The sequence below is a fragment of the Drosophila guanche genome, unplaced genomic scaffold (genome assembly GCF_900245975.1).
Source record: "Drosophila guanche unplaced genomic scaffold, DGUA_6, whole genome shotgun sequence".
NCBI classification, from domain to species: domain Eukaryota; kingdom Metazoa; phylum Arthropoda; class Insecta; order Diptera; family Drosophilidae; genus Drosophila; species Drosophila guanche.
In genome coordinates this window covers 6,747,693-6,775,685 of record NW_022995747.1, presented here as the reverse complement: position 1 = coordinate 6,775,685, position 27,993 = coordinate 6,747,693, and the positions used below count along the sequence as shown (strand labels likewise).

Genomic DNA, 27,993 nt, shown 5'->3' with positions numbered 1-27,993 from the left:
AGCCTGTTGATGGTTGACACAGAGTCAAGCTATAGTTTATTTATAGGAAGCATAAAAGCAAAAGGAAACCCCTGCGTTAAGAAGAAGTTCAGAGGGAAGTGGTTAAGTACATGAAAAGTAGGAAGTGTCTGGAAGGATGCATACACCGAACACTTCTGCAGTTCTTCCGTGTATTTAATCACAATCGATTTCCTCTGAATGAAAAGCAACAAACAAAGAACGTTTCCAATCTTTTAATCACATTATCATTTAGGAATTTAAAAAGTATTCACAAATTCAGAGAAAATGGAATTGAAAAACTATGAGCTTCAAATGCATTAAAATTGCATTATATTTGATACAAGTTCAATATGATACATATATGTAGTGTCAGAATGCATTTATCATGATTCATTTATCATTCACTTATCATGTGGCAATTCCACTTCCACCTAGCCATAACTAACGAGCGAAACGGAATGTACGATATAACGGTTGTCGACGCCATTGTGGTTCATGTTCAGACACGTCATCGATACTAATTCAATAAACAATGAAAAATGTCTGGCATGGTTGGGGCTGGCTGACATCTACCACTTTCACGACTTTCCCAAACTGTACGTGTGTGTGTTTTCTTGGCAAACAAACCAGAAAAAAGATTGAAAATTACGTGAAAAGGCAAACATCACAAACAAATCAGCATATTCGATGAGCAGGCACATACTTCCTCTGCATCAGTGCGGGGGTGTGGGTGGACGTAAACAACTTGAAGCTTGGATGGGATAACATTTGATTTTCGATTTGAATTTATCATATTTGTGCTGTGTAGCCGCCATGTATTCGTTTGTACTCATTCATTCGTTTGCATAAAGCGCGCCGAGTCCTTGTTTTGCATGTGACAAATGCAAATCTCGAAAAAGTATGCTACAGTTTATGTCAAAGCTTATTATGCCGCTCACCGACGTGGAAGAAGAGTCATCCTAACACAAACACTGAGACGTAACCGTGCACTATGGCACATACGTGTGCATACATATGCTGTATTGTGTCTTTTGTTTGCATACACGGGGAGGATGTTAGGGTATGGAAAAGGAGGCTATCCTACGCCATGAAATATATTTTTGATCTGGAGCATATCCTCAGTTGTAAAGCTAGCTGAACTATGATAATACCCCTCTCCTTTTGACGTCAGTTAGGTTATGTTCGGTTATGTGAAGATACTGATAATTCACAACAGATTTGCAAGCTTAAATCACATTTGAATCAACGCTTTCAATCCGCCAGAGTATCCATAACTTCGATTCCTTTTGCTATCTGTTCCGTAGCGTTATTGTGTTGGTATTGGTGTTTGGATTGTTAATGGAAGACAAACGTTATCGGTTTCGAGCACATGCAGCAACAGCCGGAAGGCAGAAGGGGGAGAGGAGCAACAAACTAAATACAAATAAATGTATGTGCACAAACGTTTTGTTATCCACAAATTCAATTTGCATGTTATGTATCAGTTAGAAATCATTTTTTGCTTTCCCCCATATATCAAATTTTTTTTTAATTGACTTAAATTTTTCTTTTGTCATGGAATACCATGGAAAACTCCTCCTTGCTGGCATAGTTAATTTTCCCCCATTAAACGGGTAAAATTGGCCAAAAATGTTAGCCAAATATTTGCATCGGGCACTGACATTTTTGGCTTACCAGGAGCCAACGGCAAAATGCCGGAGCTCGATGGATCCTCAAGAATTTGCCAGAGACAAATTGCTCAAAGTTGGATGCAAAGACAAACAGCGTGGGGCAGTGGATGGAGGATGACTGTCAGCAGTCTGTGACCATTCGTTCTGACGGTCGCTCTTCCTCCCGAGTGTACGGCTGGACATGCCTCAGCGCTGGACAAAGAGAAATATGATGCATTGCTGGTCAGTGTCTCAGCTGGTGATTTCACTCCCATGTCTCCCACTCACTGTTCAACTCCACAATGCTTTGTCGACGGCGCTGCAGCAACTCATGGCGCAATCGTAGCTCTAATTTCACCCGTTTATTTGATGTAATTATTGCTCTAGGGTGCACTGTGTCATAGAAGTGAATGAACGCTAGAAATATTTATAAATGGCCGAAAACATCGATTGTAAAATAAAAAGTCTAAAATGTAAACTTTAATGCATTTACATTTTTTTTTTTTTTAATATGCTTCCAAACAGTAGCTGCCATTCCACAGTAAATTCATTATCTAAGTCTATTTCAGTAATTAGAGCCCACAGCCCCTACAAAAGGAACAAAAGTTGAAGGAAACTCGATATACTTATTTATACCTTACCAGCATGTCCATTCCCTCGGAGCCTAATTAATGTGACAGGTGACAGGAGATAGCTGCTGGTTAACTGTCATTGCACATTTTCGACATGTGATTAGCGCATTTGCCGTTGCTCAATTAAATGAGCCTGTTATGTGGTTACATGACCATTTTTCAGCTAATTAATGAGGATAAAACTGACCAGAAATTGCTATTGATGTGTGCGTTCACGTTTCTCAGTTAGACATATTCGTTCTAATTGCAGCTCTAAGGGTTTTCCAAAAAAGATCAGCAATTATTGGAAATCGCCAACAGATTTCTGTACAACTTTAAAACCCCCAAATGCTAGCGAGAAATCCATTTTCGTATCAGTCGTTATCCGCTTGTATACAATTTTTGGTAGCAGAGGCTCGCTCAACATCAAAGCCATTGCGGCTTATACTTCATTCCCATGCGTGAAAAACGGCAAACACACGCGTTGGCGCAGGAAGGAAAAGGAATGGACAGATGGGCCTAGGGCTAAGTCTCCGGTTTGTTTGTTCACGGTGCACGCAAATATTGTCTTGATTTTTTCGCTTGGTTCTCCGTTGGTTTTTTTTTTCGCTCTGGCAGGTCTGATTCATGTCTATTTTCCAACTCGTTGGGGTTGAAAGTCATCATCATTAGCCTTCTGCCTAGTACGTATATATGTATGTACCTACATATAGGTTTCTTATGTCTGCAATTAGCAAACCAGCTTGAACAACTTTCTTGGGCCATAAGAGCTGCTCGACAAAAAATGTTTTTGCAGCATTTGGAACCACAGAAACATGGACTACAAACACCTAAATGTTCACTGGTAGAGACGGGAACGTCGCACATTTTCGTACTTTTTTAATTAAAACATAATCTATTTATTAGGCGCCTTAAAGCCATGTTCTAGGAACAATATCATTTAATTAAGCGCAGAGTAAAGTACGAGTGCATGGCATGGGCCTTGAAATGGCTTTGTGTACCCGGTTTTTGGCCAAGTTTAATTACAAAATGCAATCAAATTAGCCCGCTGCCGTGTCTTATGATGTTATTACAAATGTTTTCGCCCATTTTCACTAAACCAGATGAAAGAGCAGTAACATCATTCACCTTAATGTTTCCGCGGATTAAGGGGTCTAGCGGACCACCGTTTCACCTTGTTTTACAAACTTTTACAATTTGCATTTGCCAAAACGTTTTAAACTCGCTTTAAGCCGCCAACACTTTTCCCCACTCTGGCCTTATGTGTATTATACCCACTCCTGCGTCAGTGCAGATATCATGTGTTGTGTGTTATATATCCCCTGGGCTAATATAAAACTAAAATAATAAATGACAAGAACGTGACTCGACATTTGCGCTGTCTGTCAGTTTTTTTTTGTGGATTGAGTAAAAAATCTTTTCTTGGAAAGCTAAGTGGTGGTTGAGTTTTAAAGTCGGCAGTTTGTTGGCCGAAATCGCAGAAATCACAGTTGCGGGAGTATTGTGCAATGGTTAGCTAGTTTCACACCCACTTTTGTGCGGTTTGAGCAGCACTGCTGAATTATGTAGGTAAAAGACGTGTAAAATGACGCTATTTTTCCCATGATATGTAGAATTTACCCGAATAAATAAATAATTTTAGATAAACTCCATCCTATTTTGTTTTTTAAAGACACTCACAGATATAGTTTTTTTGCCCATATAGTTTAAGTTGCGTACGGAAAAATCGGAATGTTAATTAAGGTTCATGAGAGCACTATTGTGCACAGAATATTTTGTCCTGGTTGCAAGCATGACAGTTTTCCTTTTTAGCAGTTAAAAAGTATATAGATTACATATTTTATTTGCTCATTTATTAATTGTATTTACATTGTATTCATATTTTTCATATCTTTATATAATTATTTTATTTAATAAACTTATATTCACGTCTTTTCAAAGATCGTATATATTTAAATTTTATTAATTTTTGTTTATTAGAAATACAGGAAATTAGCTTAAAATGATAGGGATTAATTTTTCATAAGATCTTGAAATTATTTATAATTAAAAATGTCATATTAGAACCGAAATAAATTCAATAGTTGTCCTATAAATATATCTAATTTATTATCTAATTCAAAGGGGATTGCTTACATGATCGACAGAGCCGAACTAAGACTTGAATTTGCTTAAATGTTATTTGTTATTTATCAAAACTAACTAAATGGACGACACAATGGATTGTGACTTTCTATTTCTCTCCTTACCTTCAACCGTTTTAGTTTTGCGCACCTTGGCTTTTCCTCGTACTGCTAACCCAGCTGACTTTTTCAAAACTTTGGTCAACTTACAATTGGCAGCAAGTTGGCAAAATTTCACGAAAAAAAACCTAAAGTTTTTCTATTCTGTTTTCTCTATCAGCTAAACTGGAATAGTTTTTTTTCCTGTTTCAACGGACCTTGGCATCGATTGATTTCTGGGCAAATGATTTTCGGCACAAAAACTACGAGCCGTACGCTAGCATAGGAATGCCCAAACATAGCAGACTGAATGGACAGGAAGTGTTTGTTGGGGGTGGGGGAGAGGTTGTGTGTCCCTTGGCCGTGTCCGTAACCTTTATCCATGTATCCAAGAACCCACCATCTGGAGGTTTTTGCTTTAGGAGGTTTCGCTGGCGCCATACAGCAGATTTTCCAGTTTTAATTTGTTGACGTGATCGCCACGGGCCCCATGTCCTGGCCGTCCCCAAAACGTTTCGAAGGTGTCGAAATGCTGATTGCACAGGTCCCGGTCCAGTTGTTTGGAGACGGAAACGGAGCGTCGGTTCTGAGATATTTGGACATTCAAGTCGTGGAGATAGCGCATATCAGCGGCCGTTTGAATCCTGCATCGAATTGCATGTGGCAGATGATGTTCATGGGTTGGTGGGCAGCAATTTGGGTAGGTTGGTTGTTGGTTTATTAAGTCATTTCGTTTGTTAACGTTTGGTTTGGTTTGGTTTTCAGGGTTTTTGGAATTGCAAACGATTTTTGGTTTGGTTCGGTTCGTTTCGTTTCGTTTTGCACGGGGATACATAGAAGATTGGTATTATGATTTGGTTTTTGTTGGTTTAGTTTTGTTTTTTGTTTTTGGTTTTTGGTGAGATTGGGTTTGCTCTTTTGGTTGCTATACTTTCACTTGGATTACAATGGATATTTTCTTTTTGCTGAATGAGCCGAGAAGAAGTGGGGGTAGATAAAACCATTAACAATGCAAAATGATAGACTTAAAAGACGAGGGGTCGGGTAAGTGGAAAGCGGATTGTTTTTCTATCTTTGTTTTTCAATATGGCGCAGAGCAAGCAAATGAGAAACGGAAATGAAAATGTGAGGAGGACATGCTACGGGGAAATGGGTGGGAATGGGCAAAGACAAATGCCTAACGAATGTGCAATGTGAGCCGTTTGAGGCAGCAGCCCGTGGCCGTGGCTGTGGGGCAATCGCAGCTGCAACATTGCAGCTTGCAGCTCAGATTCTTGGGCAGCCGCTTCATGAGGCCGATGTTCTTGATGATGCTGTTGATGCACTTGATCTGGGTCGGTTGACTGTTCTTGGGCTTGTGCTTGGATGCGTACCTATCATGCGAGGGCGTCCTCTTGGTCACATCCGTGCTGGACAGGCTGATCGGCCGGTGCATGCCACGTCTGCGCGCCAACAGCGGCACAAGCTCCACGCCACCGCCCTCTCCGCAATCGTTGCCTCCATTGGTGGCGCTGAAATTGGGCGAGGCTGTGCTGGTGCTCCCCGGGCACGGTCCGCGAGCCATGCGTGGACACAGCCTGATGGGTTTGCAGTCCTCCGGCTTCAGGTGGTGCACCATCTTGGGTGGAGCAGGCGGTAGCGCCTTCTTACCTTGTGGCGGTGGTTTCAGCGGACTGTTCATGGCGGGGCAGGTGCAGGTGCAGAGCTCACAGCATCGTTGCGGCTGTGGTTTCGGCGGTTTGTTGGGCCTCGATTTGCGGAATGTGTTTTTCTCTGCCGGAGTCACAGGATTGTCCTGATCAAGTTCCTTGAGCATTTCCTTGTTCGTCCAGCCCTAAAGAGAAATGGTTTACAGCCCAGAAGCTAAAATGGATGGATGCTGGATTTCTTACCAGCGATTTCATGAATGTGTTTCCTACTTCCTTGGGACTGCGCCAGGGCTTGCCTCCAGGCCCTGGCTTGCCCCATGGCTCCTTGCAGGGCTAAAACAAGAATTGGAGAATTAGTCAGGCCATGCCCCTGGCTGCGTAATAAATGCCGCTCACCGGCTTTTCCAGCTTCGCCTGCAGGCGCTTCTTCTGCGAGACAAGCTTCTCCTGGAGCGGACACCGCTGTTCGCTCTCGCTGACGACGATCTTCTCGAGCAGCGGCTTACCCTTGCAGGGCGGCGAGGGCTTGTACCGCAGCTCGATATCTACGTGTCCTTTATTGCGAAACGACATTGAGGGATGCTCTTTCAGCTGGATGTGCAGACTCTCACCATTGGCATTCTTGGACAGGCCGACGCCTAATCCAGCGCCGTGCTTATGCGGTATCTCCCGCTCACAGATTGTCACGGTGCTGCTCCTCGGCCCGCTCTCCTGTAGATGGTGCATGGAGTGGGCATGTCCCAGACGACCCCCTGGCGGAGGTGGCGGCGGATGGTGATGATGATGTTGGTGGTAGGCAGCCAGCGGATTGTTCTGGCACTTTTTCGGCATTGAAAAGTAGTCGTTGTAGCGACACGGCTGCAGGGAATTCATCCGGTGTGCAGTGGTCTAAGGGTTGCACTTTCTTATTAGAGTAGAGTTTTGGGCATCATCTGATCAGGAACTACTTACCACGGTTGGTGTGGAATGAAGACCAACGGCTGTGATATCCTTACGGCGTACTTCTATATTAGGAGCTCCGCCACCAGGCCTCCCCCAAGGACAATGTTGTAGGAAGAGGTCGTAGTACTGGAAGGAGGCAGGTGTCGTTTAATTGCATTTAATATTATGTGGAGTTGTCTAGAATTTCCCCCAACTTAATTCCTACTTAATGTTACTAATTAAGCAAATCCCATGGTATGTATGCAATGCATTCCTAATTCCCTACTTAATGTATTACGAGTGCCAATTAAATAAATTCCCTAGTACGTAATGTATTCCAGTGTTCAGCCAGTCAGACACTGATTACAAAACCGTGTTATGCTCTATCGATTTCTTGGCAGCCTATTTACGGGTCCCAGACGTGACCTGCCTCCTCTCCCATCTCAGTGTGTCACTCTTACCCGATTGTGTTCCGCTGTTTGTTTACGGAAATTGGCCATTCCACCGTGCCCCCGTGCCCTGGCGCCAGGCCCGACAACTACTTTGTTTGTAGGTTGTTGTTATAGTTGCAACGCCTCGCGATTTGCGATTTGCATTTTCACTGATTTCTTTCACCCACATTTCGGCTCGGTATCGGCTTGTGTATCACACTGTGATATTTTGCTGAAGAATCAGACAGGAATTCAGTCACGCAAGGCAAGGTACGTAGGTACGTACCAAGCTGCTTCTGGTTGGGCATTCGTCGTCTGGCGAAATGATTTGATTACTAAAGTCAAAATTGTCAAAGGGTTTGTTGAACCACATCCACGAAAAACTGATGTATTACATGTTGCTTGGGGCAGGTCTTTGAACTCCGTTCAAGTCGCTAAAATCGCGTGGGTGTACCGTGTTCGAGAAGTTTTCTGTGATTGTCGTAGGTTCTTTCTGGAAGTTCTTTGGCAAAGTTTTATTCAAGTTTTCTTCCAGAATTCTGTGGAAATTGTTTAATGTATTTCATTTTTGAGTTCTTACCATCCACTAAACGACACAACATAATATATTTTAAGTGTTGTTGTGTGACTTCTCAGGATGCAATCGGGTAAAGCATTTTAAACTCTAAACTTTAAACTTTTCCCCTGAAAGCCTGAATCTCCTTTACCACTTTCTGAACACTTCACATACGCACTGGGTGACACAGTTTTTGTTTTTTTTTTACTGCTACCCACCTCCTGTTTGTCCTTTTCCTTGCGAGCACATTCCTCCGCCTTTCTCCTTCGCCACATGCGTAGGCTCTCCTCCGCATTTTTGCGCTCCACGAGACGCTTCTTCTCGTCACACCACATCAGGGGATGTTGAATGTGGTCGTGGCAGAAATTACCCCCCATGCCCATCTCATCGCTGGTCGTCATTGTGTCTGTGATGCCTCCAGTCTTTGGTTTCCTGTGGGATCGTACTTCTGGGAGCTGGGAGAGCGGAAGTAGCGCTGCGTTCAGCAAATGCCGCGATACTGAAACAGTCTCGTGCTCAAATCAAATCGTTTAACCGCCGAATTGGCTGCACTGATCCGTGCCAGGCACTGCTGGAACTTGGCGGAGTACGGCTGGGCCTCCTATCCGGTTGTCTAGGCAGCGTGCCTGACTATTTATAGCCTAGGTTAAGGCATACTTGGGCCGCACGTGAGCGTCGGGCGACTGTCCTTGAAGTTGTTCTTGCTGTTTGCCAAGTCGTTTAAGGATGGGACAGAGCAGGGTCGGAATTGCTATCCCCTTTTTTGCGTAACCACTGCTAATTTCCTCGGCCATTTAAATATTTTGCCAGTTAGGCACGCTTCAACCTGGCGTTCTGTTTGCTTGCTCTGGTTCCTTGGATGTGTTTGCCTGTCTGGTAGCGTAACGAGGCTTGGACGTAAAATATATTTACTTTATATTGCGCAAAAAAATTGTGCCACGGCTGCCTTAAGTTAACCCAATTCCCTTAAGCTTTGTTCTATAAAAGCGAAATGTTCGCAGAGTCATTTGTATTTGTAAGAAGAGTGCTTCTTATTCGGGCTAAAACTGCTGCAGTATTGCGTGCAATTTAATCCGAAACTTGTTGATATTTTAAACTTAAATGCAGCTCCATATCGTGTTGCTCAGACGCCCCAAAGTGTCGGCTTTTATTTGTTTGCCCCAATTCCGATATCAGACAACACTCACAGTCCCTGCCCGTCGCAACATAAAGCACTTTGGGCCATGTCCAAAACTATTTCACTAGGTCGTCATGGCCGTTGTTTTTGTACCCCAGTCCGCCAATATGTTGCATAGTTACAGTGTTGCAAGCTGCCTTTGGGGCATGCTTTGATAGCAAAGTATCTTTGTGCCTTAAAAAATCAGCAATTGAAGCGTTAATCATCGTTTGTAGAGCACAATTAAGTAATTTAACTGATTTTGGGTAGAATGAAAATTTCCCCCGTGTATTTTTTTCCCGAATGTTTTACAAAATCGAATTTTTATTCATCTCATTAGGTATACAAATATCGTAATTATAGTTATCAATATCAACAACATTTCCATCGTTTCAGCGTTCGCACTCCATAACCTGTGTGTGGGGGACAAATCGTGTCTTCAGCACCCATTTTCCATTGATTTCTACCCAAGATTTGGCTTAAGTTTATTCTCTCTTTTTTTACCTCAGTTTTGTAGGCTGTAAAGGAGCCCTAAACCATTTAACAATTTCTATCAAAAACAAAAAACAAAAGTTGCTGACTGACTTAATTGAGGTTTTGCTGCATAAATTAAAATAAAAACTTAAATAATATTATTTTCTTTCTCATTTTTTATATGGGCTTCTGTAGATATTTTTGTTGTCCGATTTTGATTGAATCTCTTATTAATTATAATTATTATTGCTGAAAATAAGATTGTATTACAATTAAGACTGGGCAGCGTTGTTTTCTCATATAATCCTCTTGTGCGAGGGGGTTTCTTTACATGTACAACAAATTGTATATTTTATGTGTGCATTTCATGCGCGAATGGTTCAAAAATTCAATTTAATTCCATTAAATTAAATAAAGACTTTAAATAAGATATTTTTGTGCTGTCCAAAGGGGCGGGGATTCTGAAAAGTGCAGGCAATGACCATTGAACCATTTAGGCATGAAATGCCTTAAACAAATATTAAGCATAAATAAAACATTAGTTTTGTGTGTATTATTTTAGGGCTGTCTTTCTTTTATAAATATCGTTTCGCACTCTGCTTTCTTTGTTGCATTGACTATATATGATTTTTTTTTCTTTCTTAGAAATAGCTCAACCGGAAGGAAAGTTCCCTCGAAAGTTGCAGCTAAATCTGGGTTTCGATTCCTTTTAGGCATGATTCATTTCAGTTTTAGAAGAAAGATTTGTACAATTGTCTTGTTCGCTTTACACACACACAAATAGTATTTCGTATATAGTAAATATATTCTCTCAAAAACATTGCATATAAAATTTCTTGAAAAATTCAATGAACATCTATCGCTTTTATGTACAGCAAACGTTGCCGTTTATTTCGTTATTTTCTTTTTTCTTTTTGTTTTTATGCAATTATTTACAGTGTCAACAATAGATGCCTAAAAACTAAATAATAAATCTTCTTTACAATTTGACGTTATTCGTTTATGTGCCGACAAAAACCGAATCCAAACAGCGATCGAGTGTGGCCTGCTCTTAGCCTACATTGTGTTATTCCATTATATTATATTTAAATTGTAGTTATGATTCATTATGGTCTACTTCAAGCGGTTGATGACTAGGTCGGCCACGACCTGTAGGCCCTTTTGGTAGGGCGACTCCGTCAGCTCCTGGGCCAGCCGTATCGCCTCGTTGCAGTGCTTCTTGGCCAGGAAGCGGGTCTGCTCCAGTCCGTGCGACTTGTGCACCAGCTCGAAGGCCCGCTCCACATCACCGGGCTCGGTAAAGCGTCGCATCACCATTGGATTCAGCTCGGGGTACTGCAAGAGGCGACAAATGCCAAATATTTCAATTATGCAAGGTTTCAGCATTCGGAGGGCGGCGCACGTGGGTTGGGCGGGTGGTTTCTCTGTCTGGCTTTTACTGTTAGCCAACGCACATGCAACCGCGGGCGACTGGCGTTTAAAACGCATCGCACGCGTTCGCTCATCGCGGGCTGCATAGCAAATGGGTTTGGCCGCAGGCGCTAATCGATCCCATATGCAACCGACTTACAGACGCATCTCCAGCCAAAAGCGAACAGCCACCACCCACCCAACTCATATGATATCATCGCTGGCGGGTGGCACACCCGGTCAGGCCTGGGCGGGCACTTTAGATGCATGCGCAAACAGAGAGACGCCGACGTTTGCTCCGGTGTTTGCATTATTCCCGACATTAAATCGATCAACTGTTGTCACAGCAATGAGGAAATATCTTCAAGCACTTCAAGTCTATAATCTATAATCTATGGGTAGTTATCATTGGCCCCGCACTCACCTTTTCGCATGCAAAGAGAACTGGAGCCGTGGCCAAGCCCAGTTTGAGGTCTGCCGCCGTTGGCTTTCCCATCTGTTCGGTTGATGAGACAAAGTCCAGCATGTCGTCGACCAGTTGAAAGGCCAAGCCAATGTTTCGTCCGTACTGGAAGGCCACTTCGGCCACATTATCATCGGCCTGGGCAATGACGGCGGTCTGCAAGAGAGTGCGGGTTGGGTTCAAAGTCAATTGCAATTGGCGGTGCTAATGGGGACAATGACAGCGGCATGCGTGCACACTAATTGCTGAATTATCCGCAGAGACAGAGGCTGCATCGGAACGCCTGCTGCATGGTTGCATGCCGATAACGATTACTCACCGCCTTCAGTGCGTTGGCAATCAGCGATGCGGTCTTCCTGTATGTCTTGGTCAGATAGTGGGCGAAACGCTCGTTCTCCGTTTCCCTTGAGCCCAGCTGCATGAACTCGCCTTGAACCAAATCGGTTAATATCTGCAAATAAATGGAATTTTAAATATTTCGCACAATGGCTAGTAAATATGTCAAAAAAGATATGGTTATTGCTTCACGTTCGATTGTTCTGTAATCCCAGTGAACAGTAAAGTTTCCCACAATAAAATTCACAAGTTGTGGCTATTTTTGGTGTCGTGTCCGTCCCAACAGGCATGCTTAAGGGCGCAGCCATTTTGTATGCTGTGCAACTTCCGCTTGGCTGAAGCCTCAAATGCCAAATGCAAATACTATTGTGCCAAATATTTCTGGCAAACACAAATTTCATTCAGACTTCAGATACGATGCTACCTGTCTACTATTTCTATGTTCAATTTGGTTTGCACACAATTCGATGGGTTGGCACGCCCTTCCATTCGCTTTCGATAGGCATTTTCATTCATTCGGACCCCAAAAATCTAGCAGACACTTGTCAAAATCTTTGGCAAACACTCGGCCTACACTGCGTGTGTGTGTGCGTCTGTGTGGAAGCTGATGATCTGTGGCTGTGTGTTGCCAAGGAGCTCAAGGCGAGGCGGCTATAACTGGCCAATAGTTTCTGGCCAAATTTTGCCTGCTACCTGACTTTCAATGTTAATTAACACAAACAGCGCACAAGCCAGAGCGACAAGTGCGTGAGCCTCAGCAGCGCGGGCAACAAAATGCAGTTGGAGCCATACGCTCGTGAAACTAACACAGAGCCGCCTTTTAGCTACCAAATAAAGCCAAAATGCTGCCAAAACACGGCCAATGCCTTGGGTTTGCCACATTTTTTCACTCAACCGCAAAACTCGAGCGCATTTTACCGAGTCTTTCGCTTCAAGGCAGCCGTAAAGAAAAACTGTTTGCCTCGAAGCAACTTTTTGTGAGGCACGTACAAGGGAATTTTCTTATATCGGCAAAGGAAATTTGGACTACAGAAAATGTACATGTAATAGAGAACAAATTGCCCGCTGGATGACAGTTTTGCACTGAAATCTCGACCAATTTTGATACAAATAAATGAACATAAAATTTCGCAAGTTACCTTCAGTTCCCTCCTTTCGTTTCAAAAGAATATTTTAATGTTTAATATTTTTCCATTTACATTTAATTGCCGAATATTTTTGCTCTGATTGATATGATATGATATATGATTTGATTGACATTTGACACGTATCGGGCAAGTACCTGCCCCCCCATCCATTTTTCCCAAATTTTTTTTTTTTAAATAAATTTTGATATTTTCCGACTCTACAAAAGTAGATGTTCTCTACTGCTCTAGGCAGTAAATAAATATCAAATTTTATGTTCTTTTATTTGTATCAAAGTTGGTAGAGATTTGAGTGCAAAACTGTCATAAAATCGGCAGAGGACATCCGAGTACAATGCAAACATTATGCGAGCCATTAAATGGTCTCATTTTCTTAAAAGTACATTTGTATCTGACAATATCTGGCCTTTCCGAATGCGTACCAATCAAAATTAACGGACTGGTTTAACCCAATGCCCAGTAAAAGTCATAAATCCACTCGATTAAGATTCACACAAATTCTAATCATTCTGTTTTTATGCTGTCAACGTTTTAGAAGCCGTTGAAATTATTCAGACACGTGCACGGCATATTTAATAAGAATATCTGTCGGTGATTGTCGTCGCAGATGAAAGAAGAACCTGCCAAAAGTTGTTTGTCAATAGAAGAGGTGGAAAATTTCAAACACTAAACATTTGATTTGTATATTTGATAGGTTTGATAAGAGATTGTATTGGAGTTTTTATTGATGTTCGTATATGAATTTAAAATATGATTTTCAATTGAAAAACGGTTGCGAAAATGTCCATAAAATTTGAAGGGGGACTAATTGACAAAAAAACAGATTTATTATAATAACTAACTAATTCTACAAAACTCGGAAATTATAATCCCATCTGAAGACTTACGCAAATCAGAATCGGATGTTCTTTGGTAAATAAATTTATGCATAACGTTTGAGCTGCTGAAGTGGAATGAGCCTACACATGTGTAGAACACGTTCCTGCAATAAAAGAGAAGATAAATAGTCTTGACCTATCGCCATGACCTCATGCACGCGAAGAAAGTTTCGCCTTGGTGGGATTGGATCCACACTGAATTTAATGTTTGGTATGCTAATGAGATCTGATCTGATCCGATGGAGACACGGGTATGATAATTCCTAGATTGGCATATGCATGAGCACCTCGAGCATAAAACACACAAAGCGGCCGCCTATGCCACACCTTTTGGTTCCGTCCTAAGATGTTACGCATGTTTTCTTTTTATTTTTTTGGCAAATTGAGAAAACCCATGGAGAGAAAAGATGGTGATCCGAGACAATGTGTAGCCCGAAAACGTAGGCAAGTTTATAGTGTTTGCTTGGGCTATTAACTTGGCTCGCTCGATTGTGCAAATATGCGGTAGATATACTAGCACAGATAGATAGATATGCGGGTATGTAGATACGTGGCGACACCTCAGCATCCGTGCGCAACAGATCTAGTTTCACTCTCGCACACACGCCGCGGCCGAAAGTGAAATTGGCAGGTGTGACTAATTCGAAATTTATAGAAAGACTACGTGAGGGCCATCGTGAGGGACACGTTGCACATTTCATATCAGCAAGGACGAGGAAGAACTTGCATTGAGCAAAGCGAAACATGGAAAAGTGAATGCCATGCCGCTACAAAGTTGCACGAACTCTGGCGAAGGGCAAACCTTGGATGACGGCCGATTCCCAGGGACGCAGGAAGTGGCAGGCCGAATGATTTGTGCCCCCATTTGTGCCCCTCAGGGACTGACTGGTTTCTGCTGAATGTTGTAACCGAACAACAGATCGAAACACAAGCAACTTTCATAATTTTTTGGCTGGGAACGCGTGTACTACCACAAGACAAAAGTACTCTTCTGTTTGTCCAACAATCGTGTGAAATTTGGCACCCCCTTGGATTACGTACTCCCAGAAAGATACACACAAACGCACATACAGATTTGTAGATTTAACCAAATATCATTCGAATCCGGGACTTTATTTTTTGTGCTTGGTTCTTGATGCCATCTTTGCCCTCACCAAATGAGTTGGACAAACAGTAGATCGGCATTACTCGTACGGAGTATTTGTGTTTGTTTTGGCAATTAACTAGAAGCATAAAATGTGCTCATATATTGTGTGTGTTTATTCTTGGGGTTGTGGGTGCAAAAATCTTTAGGGTTGGGTACATAACGTCCAAAAAGCACAATGAACTTGGATCGATTACGAAATTGTGTTACTGTTTATACTTCCTGTAAGTTTGCACAGTGCTTTTTAAGTTTGTGCTTTAAGCTTTGGAAAATTTAGCTTTGAACGGTCTCTCGTAGAGCCTATTATATTTGATAAGCTTTCATGTGACGAAACTTTGATGATTAACAAGTAAATATTTATAATTTTATTAAGGAACAGTCTCTGTCATTCGGCAATACTAGATTTCAGCTGTAAGTCTCATCTTTGTCATTGAAAGTACCTTTCCCCCGATAAAAAGGAGTTCCCCCTCTGGGTATTCGTCATTGGATTGAATTCGTAATGCAACATTTTTCTTACCTGACTCAAGACGATCGTCACATCGTCGCTGCGCAGACGGGCTATCATAATCGAGGCAATCGATAAGATATAATCACCAGCCATTGTGACCTGAACGACAAAAGGCGAAAGAGAAGAGAAAAATACATATAACAAAGGTTCAGGCAACATGGACAAAGGAAAACCGCTGGCTGTGGCAAGAGTTAAAACAGCTAACAGTAAAGGCAACATCATTAAAAGCCGATATCCACTCCACTGACATGTGACTAAGATGTGAGGCTGAGATACAATCAAAGACATGGAATTAAAATTGCTTGACCGTTTGTTAAATGATGCCCCTTTTAATGAAGCCTCTTCGAAAGTGTTGAATTAATTTATATATTTCAGTTTTTTGAAAGACACATGTCCAAAGTGAAACTGCAGGCTGGAGTGTGGCCTATTGGCGGGTATGATTAAATTGAATGAAGAGGCATCTGATTTTGAGGCCTCACAAAATGATGCAAGATGGCAAGATGTTGACAAAGTCAATAAACACTTCAAATCGAAATACGCAACAAATTGATGTCAAAGTCAGAGTTGGGATGCGATGCGATGCGATGCTGCATGATGATTGCCTTTGCGGTTGGCTGCTGTTTGTTGCTTGCTTTTATTTGATTTTGGCAAACATATAGCTCAATATGCAGTGTGTGTGTGTGCAATCGAAGATCTTTACCTTTTTATGATTCCATAGAGCGTTAACGCTGGGCTTGCCGCGTCGGAAGTCCGACTGATCGATGACATCGTCGTGCACCAGGCTGGCCGAGTGTACCATCTCGGAGAAGAGAGCGACTTGTCGTTGTTTGTGTACTAATTGGCTGTCAAGGCGATAGGCAAGATAGTATTTTGTAAAAAGCACACATTACCATTACCATTCAATATAACTACGATATATCCCATCCACATGTGTACATACCGGCTGACTATACATACAAACATAGATATGTACATATTTATGTATGTACATATGACTTTGTCGGGGGCTTTAATTTGGCCCAAAAAATGCGCACATTTCGCAAAGGCATGCTAATTATGTACACTGTGCTACATGGAACACCCAAATCGAAGCACAAACAACACTTACTGTGACTCGTTGTTCAAATGATAGTTTATCGCCTTGGCCATCAGCATAGTGACCATGGGCCGCAGGGCCTTACCCTGGCCATCGAAGTAGTAGCTGGCGATAGTGTCCAGCTCCGGCTGGGATGTTCCCGATTGCAGCAACTGCAAAAGATAGCATCCAAAATTATTCATTCATTGTTTTTGTGCTTGTTTGCATGTCGGAAATAAAAATTCCCATTGAATGTTTGTGGGGAAAAAACCAACTAATCAATGACGTATCTAACAGCTGAGTGGAATTTCTATTCAAATTTTAGCTCTATATATTAATGAATTAGTTGTTATTTATTGATGATATCAAAATATTTGATTATTAATTTTTAATAAGTACTGTAGACGCTAAGTAAACAAATCTACATTAGTCATGCGTTAATAGGAATATTTTCCAAGATGCAACTGTTAAAGCAGTTTGAATGGAAATACAATTTGTTTTTCGCACACTATTTTCTAGCTACATTCATACATTTGACATAACTTACATCTCTGACATCATCGTAAAAGTATTTGAGTTCATCGTCCAATATGATGTACGGATCGATCTGGATTTCCCGGACAGGACCGGCGGGCTGTTGAGTATGCACCGAGCTGTGTTGCCTCAGATTCGTCTTGGAGCACTGCGAGTACTTCAGATTGTGGCTGCAGCTGTGGGAGTTTTGCTGTAAAAGAGAGAACAGGGAACTTAGAATGGTTGGTAATTTTGGTTTGTTTGGATAAATGCTGCACTTAATAACAAAGTGTGAATAATTGAAGGAGCAAACAAGTCAGTTAACAACTTTCAATTGCGGCTAACAAGTTTCGCCTTGCCCGACGACCGAAATTAATAACTGGAAAATTGCAGCAGCCAGAGAGCCACAGAGCCCGACAGCAGTAGGCAGCAAAACAGAAAGAGCAGCAGCAGCAGTAAATGGCCAACTAATTGAAGTTTATTGTTGACGCCCTCGAACAGCGACTCTTGACCTTGTCGCCAAAATCTCTATTGTTAAAGCCAAGTCCTTTTGTTTGTTGCCATAAAATCAAAGCCAAAACGAAAGCCGCACGCGCTGCTAAACTGCCTGGCAACATGTTGCCAAGAAATGCCCCGAAATTTGTGTCTCTATTTGGCGTTTTTTTCTTTCCGGAGCAATTGATATGCCATGATGCAATCGCCTCTTGGCTTCTTGTGCATTCAAGCAGTCGTTTTGTCAGTCTGTCGCTCTGTCACCCTGTCAGTCTGTCAATAAGAGTCGCACTCAAATGCAGTCATGATGGCATGTAAATTTTATGTTGCTGACTTGTCAACACAGAGGCGAAACGGGAGGCAAACGACGTTTTTTACATGCACACCATCTAATATTTGTGTATGGTGCGGGCCCTGGGCGTGAACGGATTATGCGTATTGGTGGTGTGTTGACCCACTTGATGGTGGGTCCTGCATCACAGTCAATGACCATCATCATCGACAAGTGGCCATAACCATTCAGCGCCCTTGGCTATATCATCATCTTTGATTGGTCTCCGGATCTACCACGCACACGTGTGGACAATGGAGCCCAAAAAACTGGTTCGATGATGCTGGTTTCTTTTCATTGATGATCGGTTTTGGGGGTCTCTGCTGAGACATCGTAAAATACCCAAACAAATTGTTGACCATCATATACCCCACAGCCCATTCAAAAGAGTATTGTAAATGACCCAGTTTCATATTAAATATATGTCATAAACATCGGTTGAGGCTTAGCTTTTAGCGGTGTAGAAAGCGAGAGAGGCCCCATACTGAAATGTATTACAAAATCGGAGGGCATCACAATTACAACAGCAGCAGAAGCAGTAGCAGCAGTAACAGCAGTAACAGCAGTAGCTCCCCTCCAAAAGAAATCCAATTAAATGCGAGTCGTGGAAACTTTCATTTTCAATATGTGCGCCAAATTAAAATTAGTGGCCAATGGCCAACAGAGTTCCGCCAGTAATCGTCAGTAACTCGCACTCGCACTTGTTTATATTTGCGAAAAAAAAAAACGAAACAAAAATTACACTTCCATTTCTTTGGCGAACGTGCAGAAATGCAAATAATTGTGGCCCGCATACGTTGAATGATTTTTAAATGGTTTTTATGGTCGGTCTACGTCGGTCTTCGTCGGCGTCCAACCGCCCAGCAGGTGCCACACGAAGCCGTACGGATTTTAAGTGTCCCTAAATCGATAGTCTCTTCAGTCATGAGTTCAACATTTATGAATCAATTTAAAGTTAAATGCCTTAATGCTCTACCCTACAAGTTCTACTGCAATCTGGAGATCGCTGGAGATGGAGATTGTAAGCTCTTGGATTTTTCTGGCCAATTGTTAATTGGATAATTGTTGCGTGCACAAAGTGCAGAAGAAGAAATACGCAAACGTAGGCGATATAGGAAGTACTATGAAATTCGTTGCAGTTGGTTGGATTTGGTTTGGGATTCACTTTGCAGCCATGTGGTTTGTTTTATGAATAAAGTTTAAATGAAGGAAACGTCTGGAAGAGTGCAGGCAGTGCAGAAAAGGAAGAGCTGCAATTGCTGGAAAATATCAGAAAAAAGTGTGAGGCCACAGAAATATTTTGTGAAAACCGAAATAATGTAAAAAAGTTAATCGAAGGCCAGAGCCGTGTATCATCCCGTAGACTTATATGTGACTGGCAGCACTTACTGCAACAATAAAAAGATATCGACTAACAACAGCTTGAACAAATTGAGCTACCGAAACAGTTCACTCTTTTGTGATTGACTCGAATAGATTGATAAGGTTAAACCGCAAAAGCCGCCACACCGCAAAGAGTCAGCTGGCAGGCCGACGACGATCAGCAGGCCAGCAACTTTCACATTGATTTCAAAAACAACTAAAAAGAGAGAAATAATAATAACAATCTTTTGGCAACAAAGAAATAATTTACACTTTGTTGCGGATTTCTGCTGCGCCTCTGCCAATTTTCATTTAAATACTCGGCTATTTTTTTGGAACTGTTAATTTAATTGGCGTAAACAAAGGGGGGAAAAATGGGCGCAGCAATCAAAGAAAATTGCAGCAGCATTCAAAGAAGAGTGTAAAGCTTAAGAGGTATGCAAACGGCGAGGACAAGTGCCAAAAAATAAAAGGAAAAAAAACCAAATCGAAAAAATGTTTTGAATTTTGAGCCTCAAGGCGCTCCCACGACATAATCCGCGATCCATCCCCCAATGGGATGATGGCCTCATCTCAAGCTGCAATTGAAGATGAAGATGAAATGTTGAAAGTATTTAACGATCTACTCAAGTGTCAGGGCAAATCCGAAAGAGCGCGCGCGCTGATTGATGTCACAGATTGATTGAAAAAATCGAAACTGCAACATTTTGCAACATTTTTGTTATTGATGGCTTTACGACTTACTTACTTATTGATATTTCATATTATTGTTATAATTTTGCTCTTGTTTGCATAGTTTTTTTGGTTTTTTTTATTTTTAAGGCAATTTGTATTCCGCGCAGCCGTATGGTATCATAAGCCATTTGTATATGTTTTGGTTTTGTTTTTGTTTTTTTCGTTGCTTCAGACAATTGCCTTTGCATGTTGCTATTTTTATGGAGGTCTCATATAACACCTGACAACGTGGACCTCCTACAGTGAAGTTTAAGCTATTTATGAGCATTAATTTTAAGAATTGTTCCAATTATAGCGCTCATCAGGCATGGCCAAAAAGAACATTTAAGTTCAATCAATGTTCCGCCTGTTGATTTTATTTAAAACTATTTTCCAAACAAAAATATATTTAATTGCTTTAAGAAATTTTTGCTGCCTATGAAAGAGAGGGCCCAGTGGCGTAGCGGAAGCAGCGTATTGGCCAAAAGCAAAAGCAAAAGCAAAAGCCAGAAAGCACACAGTCAAGAAAGTGAGTGAACCTCTCTTTTTTCTGCCGAGGGCCGAAGTCGAAGACGAAGACGAAGACGTCGCTTTGGACGCTTTGGACTTACTTTCCCTTTTTGTCATCGGCGCTGTCGCTGCTGCTGTTGCCTTTGCTATTGATGTCGCTGCTGTGGTTGTATCTTTTATTTGTATTTGTGGCTGACATAACGAAACGTTGGCTGGATGAGTAAATGGTCGGAGATACGGCAGAGGCAGAGAGGCGTACGGAGGAGGTGTGTAGGGGGCAAGCGATTGGCTGCATATCTCGCTCGCCATGGCCGATTTAATGCGGTATGTAATTTCTCTGTTCGAATTTCGAACCGCTGTTGCTGTTGCTGTTGCTGTGCCAATGGCTACTCCTTCTCCCTTCATTAGCGGCACTGACTGCTGCTGGCAAAGTGGTTAACATGCGTGTTAACAGACACCATGCCACCATGCCACCGCTCACGCAGCTCAAGTGAGTGTGAATGCCAAGTGGTTGGGAGTGTTTGCCCTCAAAGCTGGCAAATCTGTGCATGTATGTATATGAGTATTTGTCAAATTGCATAGAGTAGGAATGCTTCTGAGGAGCCCACAGTACCCACCCAGAGACGAGTCTCTTTGAGAGGCTAAAATATTGGCAGATGCATGTCTCAATGCGTCACGGTTTCATTGCGTTCAAAATTGAGCTCATCAGAAACTATGACAATTGCAATTATTTGGGGGGGGGGCAGTACTGCGCCTTCAATGTAATCGATTGGGAAACATAATGCAGCGATCAGGGGTAACATTTGGACGCGTACGGTCAAATAAACCGCATAGAGATGGGAAGTATATATGGGAAGTCCCCAGCACCAATTGACTAAAAATTAAGCAAAGGCTTGAAATACGCTGGACTATGGTCTATTCATTTACATTCTGAATACATTTTTCCTTCCTAATTATTCGTTGAACTATTTTCAAGCTCTTTTACCAAACCAACCACCCTTCAAAATTCCTCCAACGTCACCTATTTATCTCCTAGGCATAATCTCTAACTCGATTTAAACTAGTTTCCCACAAAAACTACTTTAGCTTACATATACATTTTTCCGCCATCCTATATCAGTGCACAAATCACCTTAAATTCGACTTTGAATCTTGCGCAACGCAACGCTATTTACAATTGAAATTAGTGCGTATGTCCGGCCAGTGAGGCAGCTGGGTGATATTTCTGCAGCGCGTTGCATGTGGGCGATTTAAACCGCACATGCGTCTCAAAACGCTTCAACTTCATAGCCAATGCGTTTTAAAACGCTTCAACTGCAAAGCCAATGCGTTCATATCCTGAGTGAATGCGTTTTAAAACGCTTGAACTTCCAAGCGAACGAAAAATTACCGAAAATGGCGCGAGAATTATTTTAGAGACGAAAATATACATAAATTGTAAAGTGGCGGTTGACTGGATACAGTAATTATAGCAATCTGTCAAAGGAAAAAGAAAAGAAAAAAACCACCAAAACAAAAATGATTTTCCAGACAAATCGGAAACCTGTTCGTTGAGGAAAACCAGAAAATTCAAGTTTATCCTGCAATGGCAACAGCAACAAAGTGTAAATCAGGCGGGTCTCCAAAATGAATGTACTCCAAAAAAATTACATAAAATGTGCAGACAGGAAAAAACACACTCAAAGTCCAAAAAGTGGAAACACTGATGGAAAACTACGACGCGTGCCACAAATGAATGCAAATTGAAGGCGCACTCTATCTTTATTTTAATCTTTTGGATACACTGATTGTTGTAGTGGGGGATGTGGCAATGTCAGACACAACAATTAACTAAATTCCAATGTTAATTAAGGTGAAACCTTTTGTCCACAAAAATAAACCGAAACTAATGGCAATTTGCACTCAGAAACCAAACACATTTTCACAGTCAAACACAAAGCAGCCAATCAGTGTGGGAAATTCATTTCCCTATAGACACACAAATGTATGCTAATTATCAATAATTATTGATTAAAATTATTCAGAGACCCGAATGGTGAGCGACATTGATGAAATGTGGGGCTGACTGACATCCAGCTTAAAATCCATGTGTGGATCTGTGGTTTTGGTCCGGAGTTATGCAATCTCTTGCTCCATACTTTTGTTTCTTCCGTGGCCTAGACGTTGGCGGCATGGGCATCGGAGGCCGCTGAGGCGGCGCTTCTTTTTGGCTTTCAAATCGAAATTCGAAATATTTTTGTTGTTAAGGAAAACAACGCCGAAATCATTAACAGTTAAAAGTCTTGGCCGAGAGACGCCGCCAATCACACGCCGAGAGAGTGAAGCAGAAGGCAGAAACCACAGAAACCAGTTTAGGACAACACCAAAACGCATGCGTCTTTCATGGAATTGGGTCAGCAAGTACGGGGCCCAAGCCGAACCGAACCGAACCGAACAAAATACCAAAGCCAAACAGGCAAAAGAGCCAACGGTTCCAGCACCAAACGATCAAAAGACAAGCCATTGCAGGTGTAGGGACAGGTTGAATGAAAGTCAAGCCCAAGCCAAAGCCAAAAGCTGCTTAGGCATGTCCAAAAACCAATTTCGTTTTCGATTCCCTTCAACCATAACCGAATATCCAATTAAACCATAATCGTAATCGTACACCCAATGCATTTAATGCACAATTATACCATTTTACATTCATTTAGCATATGCATAAGAAATTATTCAGAACTTTTCATTAGAAAATTGGGGTTTCGTTTCTTTTTCGTTTTGTATGGTTTTGTCCAGGGTTTTTTGGGGCCGCAAGTGAAAGTGTTTTCTGTTTGCAGAAATGAAGACAAAGATTTACGATACGGCAGATGTATCTTTTAGCATATTCGGCTACTTTTAGCCGTGAGAGCTTCTGCCACATATTTCTGCTCAAATTAATGACTTTCACACAAGTGAATGATTGTGAAATTCCATGTGATAAATTGTGAATACAAATATGGTTAATGAGGGGAATAGTCAAGGAAGTCAATTCAAATTCAGTAAACTTCTAAATGTTACCAAATAACCACTCTTCAATCTCTTACATTTTGTGTATAATTAAAATCAAAAATACCATAAGGCTCTACAAAAAATCGTCAAACATTTTCGTGTCCGAAACAAGAAATTTCTAAAAAATAAAAGCGTTCAATGAAAACAGGTCCCGCTTTTGGTTTTACTTTCACACGACCAAACCCTCAAGCATTCAAATTAAATAAATAATCAAAAAAAAAAAACACGAGAGAAGAATCGACAGAAATCAATCAAATCAAAGTGGGATTGGGATTCCATCGAGAGGGAAGTATCTGGCATCTAATTGAAAAACCGCTACCTTGAGAGAGTATCAACCCATAAAATTCACACGCTGGCGTTAAAACTCGAGTCAGAGTCAGAGTCCGAGTTCCGAGTCCAAAACTTCATCTGACGCTTTTGCAATGAAAGTGAAAAGTTTATACCGAAAACGGAAGAAGGGGCATTGCACACAGCGTTGAGCGTTTTGGAAACTAATTCGAGTCAAAAGATATACAAGTCAACGATAACGAATACTATAAGCTGGCCAATAAGTTGCTTGCCAAATTCGTGTGGCGCATAGATAAAGACACAAAACAATAGCCAGACGGAGGCAGAGAGTGAGCAGTGAGGAGAGTAGAGAGTGGAGAGAGAAGAGCTCTCTTTGCTTTTGGCCAAATGAAATGAATAAGAAAGTCAAAGAAACGGTTAAAAGTGAATTTCTTCTACGACTGTTAGCTGTTTCTGTTGCTGTTGGCCGTTGCTTCTGCCATTGCAGACTATTATTAGTTGGCGTTTTTTTGTTTTTTTGGCCAAAAGCGTCTCTTGGCCAGGCGTCTCTGCTGCTGCTGTTGCTGCCGCTGCTGCTGCTGCTGCTGCTGCTGCTGCTGCTGCTGCTGCTGGGACGTGCGCTTTCTATTTGCGTTTTGTTTATTGTTTACCTATGATAGATGAGCGTATCAGTTTCCAGCGGTATCTGTGTGTATCTGTGTCTCTCTCTCTCTCTCTATGTGTATGTATGCAGCTGAGTGGGACTGTGTGTTGGGCATAAAACCAAATTGGTAGTTGAATGAATTTTGATTTGAAACACAAAAATAACGCCAACTGCATACAAAGTTTGCATTTACTTTTTCCTCACTTTTTGGTCAATCTTTTATATTCGAAAGCACCCCACACAGCACCCCAATAAACTGCACACGTCTTTAATTTAATATACAATAATAAACAAAATTATATTGAATTCTTGACTTAATTCCGGTGGGATCCAGAGACCCGCTAACCCACAGAGCAGGGCCGTAGACTACTGCCGAGTGTCAACAAAGGTGAACCATTAACAATGGCTTTTAATGAGCACTTAACCCTTTAACACATTATTACCTTTTGAAAACTAATCCGCACACGGCAAATATTTATGCCAGGGCCTTGAAATGCAGCCACAGATACTATTCCGCACATGGATAACCATTGCATTATGGACAATGCTTACAGAAGGCCTACAGAGCCACACGAATAAATTTATTCCACTCGCAATGCTAAAGCAATTAAATCAAAGCCTAGTCAGGGGGCTCCTTCGCTTGAGAACGGTGCAGGGGGACATAAATTGCGTGCCATAAAACGATTTAAACTTTAAAGAAAAACACTTAAAACTAGTGGATAACTGATGCACTAGCCAAGGCGGGCATGTAAGTAATTAATCTCAAGGCGTGTGGATTAACTACCATTAACAACCCGAACATTCGGTAACAATGGTCTGGTATTGCTTTAGTTAAAAGCATTGTATGGAAGAGGAGAGGCAATACGATGTTCCCATCGGAAAATAATACAATACTGCAAAGATTGCTTCGTCAAGCTGTCAACAAGTAATCTCTAGTGATTTAGATTAAAGCATTGTAATCCTGAGTCTCACATCCGAAGCAAAATAACAGCCAGATGGCTAAATTTGCACACATTTCACATTTAATATTTCACTTTTTGTTGTTAGCTTTCCCCCTGGAGGAGTGGAGGAGTGATGCAATTTCAAACAAAGCAAATTAAATATTGAGTGCTATAAGCTTTCGTTTCGGTCAGAATTGATAAGCAAACGCAAATTCAGATGTTAAACACAATAAAGAAGTGGGAGCAGCAGTAGTCTAGCACCACTTCAAATGGAATCTTGAGTATATTTCTGCGCAGGTCAGAGTTTCCGTACAGTTTCAGAAGCATTGCGCCTAATCAGCTGTTTCCCTCATAAAATAAAGCGCGAAATAAAACCACAAGCAAAGCCCATAAACATTGATAAATGGGAGCAATAAACAGAAATATTTTCTATGTAACTAACGAAAATTGCATAACAAAAAAATGTGTAAGGAAGACAGAGACTTGTCAACGGTATACAAAAATTAATGACAAACTGACAGTCAGACTAAAAAGAGACATAATTAGGGGTAAAGAAAGAGCAGACATACACAGAGAGAGGGGGAGACTTCACCTTGCAAAAATGCAAGGAAAAATCATTTGAAAAAGGCGTTTCGGTAAAATGGCAAAAACAAGAAAGAAATGAAGGCTTTAATGGCCGAAGATTTTGATACTCTAGCATCTGTTATCGAATTCAATGGGTGCTATGGTAACTGTAGGGTATAATCAATTGGAAAAGTTACTAAGCAGGAGAGCTTTTCTCACAAATAAAAGATTCTTTGGCACGGCTCAATTATAATGATCAAGTGAATTTGTTTTATTTGAGGATGCTCTTTCAACATCTTCAAAATAGAATAATACCTCTTGCAAGGGTATCTAAAGTGTAAGAAAAATAATAAATAAATGCGGCAGCTTCCGCCAACAACAAAAACAACAACAACAACGAGACAGTGGGCGCTGTTGCCACAAGTTGTTGCTGGAATTTGTTGGGGTTGTCTTCGGCCTTTGGTTTTTTTCACGCTACTTGCACAAAAGCAATGGCCAACAATTTCACTTTCATTTTCTTTTTGGCTTTTGCAGCGCAAAATGAAAAGCGGACAGAGACAAGACATGCCACAAGCTGCTGCAGCCGTGGCAGTGGTAGCCGCAGCGGCAGCAGCAGCAACAGGCAGCATGCAGCATGAAGCAGGCAGCAGGCCAAAGCCAAAGTCACGCAGACGCATTAGCGGCATCGCCTCCACGGCATCGAATCGAGCGCGCGCGCCCGCTGCCAATGCACTTTTGGCCAACGCCTGCTTAACGGGTTGTGGCCTGGCCACAGACCCCTCGATCCGATGTCCGGATCCGATTCGATCCAAACATTGAACTCACCAGCAAATCGAGATAATCCTTGCCCGGGTTGAAGCTTAATCCATGAAAGCGACGCACCAATTGGTATTGTTGTGAGTTTACGTTCCACTGCAGCTGGGATCCCGAGCCCGAGGTCGAACCCGAACTGGAGACCGCCGTGGAATATCCTGACTGTCGTCCAAATAGCTGGCACAGCAATTTGTGCGTTTGTTGGCGACGCGAACCGCACACGACGCGACCGGAAGTGCTTAAGCAGGCCATTTTGTAGTATTTGATTTTTGGTTTTTTTTTCTTTTTTGTTTATTTTGATTTTTTGGTTAAATAGGAAGTGGTGCAGGCGCAAGAAACGATCGAGACTCACACACAAAACACACAGAGAATTTAAGAGGATGTGCAGCTCTTTAATTATTTGAGGGCATTCTTCCTTTCGCTTTGATTCTGGTTCTGGTTTATTATTCTTTAAGGGGTTCGTTCTCGCAGGATATATGCGATGATCGATTCACACACGCGCCCGAAACAAGCGGTCGCTCGACTGTCAGTCTCACACTTCTTCAAACGCTAGATCTACGGCGGAACGAGGCAAAGGTTTTTATATATGAGGCGGCAGCGAAGCGCGGTTTGGCTTGCGTCTGGCTCCAGCAGCTCCAGCAGAGTGGAGCTTTAGTGTCTTTGGAGCCGCCCGAGAGCTGGCTTGCACGCCTGCGCGCCAACTGTGGTGAAAGAGTTGTGGATGTCGTGGTGAAATTCGGGCTTTCGGGTTTAGTCCGATCCAAAAGCAGCGGCACGATCTGCTTTCGGCTTGAACTTGAGCGTTGAACGTTGAGGCGGATGCAAATGCACGACAGTTGCACGTCCGCTGTGCAGTTTTAGGGCAACTGCATGGACGCAATCGTGGGAACTTTGCGCCTCCGTGCATGCAACTCCGGGCCCGTGTTCGCCCCGTGCTTTGCTTTTACTCGGTGGGCTATGTTTAGTGCCGCTTAGTATGCGGCCATTACTTTACACTTAGCCTTAGCATTACCATCATTGCTGACACTTTGGCTTAAAGACGATGTCCCATGCAGTTCGGATTTCGCGGTCAGTTATAGTTTTAATTTAATTCTAAGGCACCTCTCACACTTTTCAGTACTTTATTTTGACGTAATAGCTGTTGGCCAGCTGTTCGCCAGGGATGAAACA

General features: G+C 42.0%; 3 protein-coding genes across 3 annotated transcripts; all 3 read right to left on the bottom strand.

Moving 5' to 3' along the window:
- Positions 1 to 4,396: 4,396 nt before the first annotated feature.
- LOC117583242 lies at positions 4,397 to 5,426 on the bottom strand. Its single transcript, XM_034271464.1, has one exon. The coding sequence runs from the start codon at positions 5,315 to 5,317 to the stop codon at positions 4,901 to 4,903; it is 417 nt and encodes a 138-aa protein (XP_034127355.1). The 5' UTR covers positions 5,318 to 5,426; the 3' UTR covers positions 4,397 to 4,900.
- A 208-nt stretch (positions 5,427 to 5,634) lies between these two features.
- On the bottom strand, positions 5,635 to 8,440 carry LOC117583265. The gene is made up of 6 exons (XM_034271492.1): positions 8,258 to 8,440; positions 7,083 to 7,199; positions 6,743 to 7,019; positions 6,528 to 6,685; positions 6,375 to 6,464; positions 5,635 to 6,316 (listed from the first exon to the last, which is right to left on the bottom strand). Exons 1-6 carry the CDS (start codon positions 8,438 to 8,440, stop codon positions 5,660 to 5,662), a joined length of 1,482 nt encoding a protein of 493 aa, XP_034127383.1. The 3' UTR covers positions 5,635 to 5,659.
- A 1,210-nt stretch (positions 8,441 to 9,650) lies between these two features.
- LOC117582724 (decaprenyl-diphosphate synthase subunit 1) lies at positions 9,651 to 27,973 on the bottom strand. The gene is made up of 8 exons (XM_034270651.1): positions 26,836 to 27,973; positions 17,176 to 17,352; positions 16,662 to 16,801; positions 16,254 to 16,395; positions 15,563 to 15,652; positions 11,862 to 11,993; positions 11,504 to 11,698; positions 9,651 to 11,004 (listed from the first exon to the last, which is right to left on the bottom strand). Exons 1-8 carry the CDS (start codon positions 27,073 to 27,075, stop codon positions 10,783 to 10,785), a joined length of 1,338 nt encoding a protein of 445 aa, XP_034126542.1. The 5' UTR covers positions 27,076 to 27,973; the 3' UTR covers positions 9,651 to 10,782.
- Positions 27,974 to 27,993: the final 20 nt, after the last annotated feature.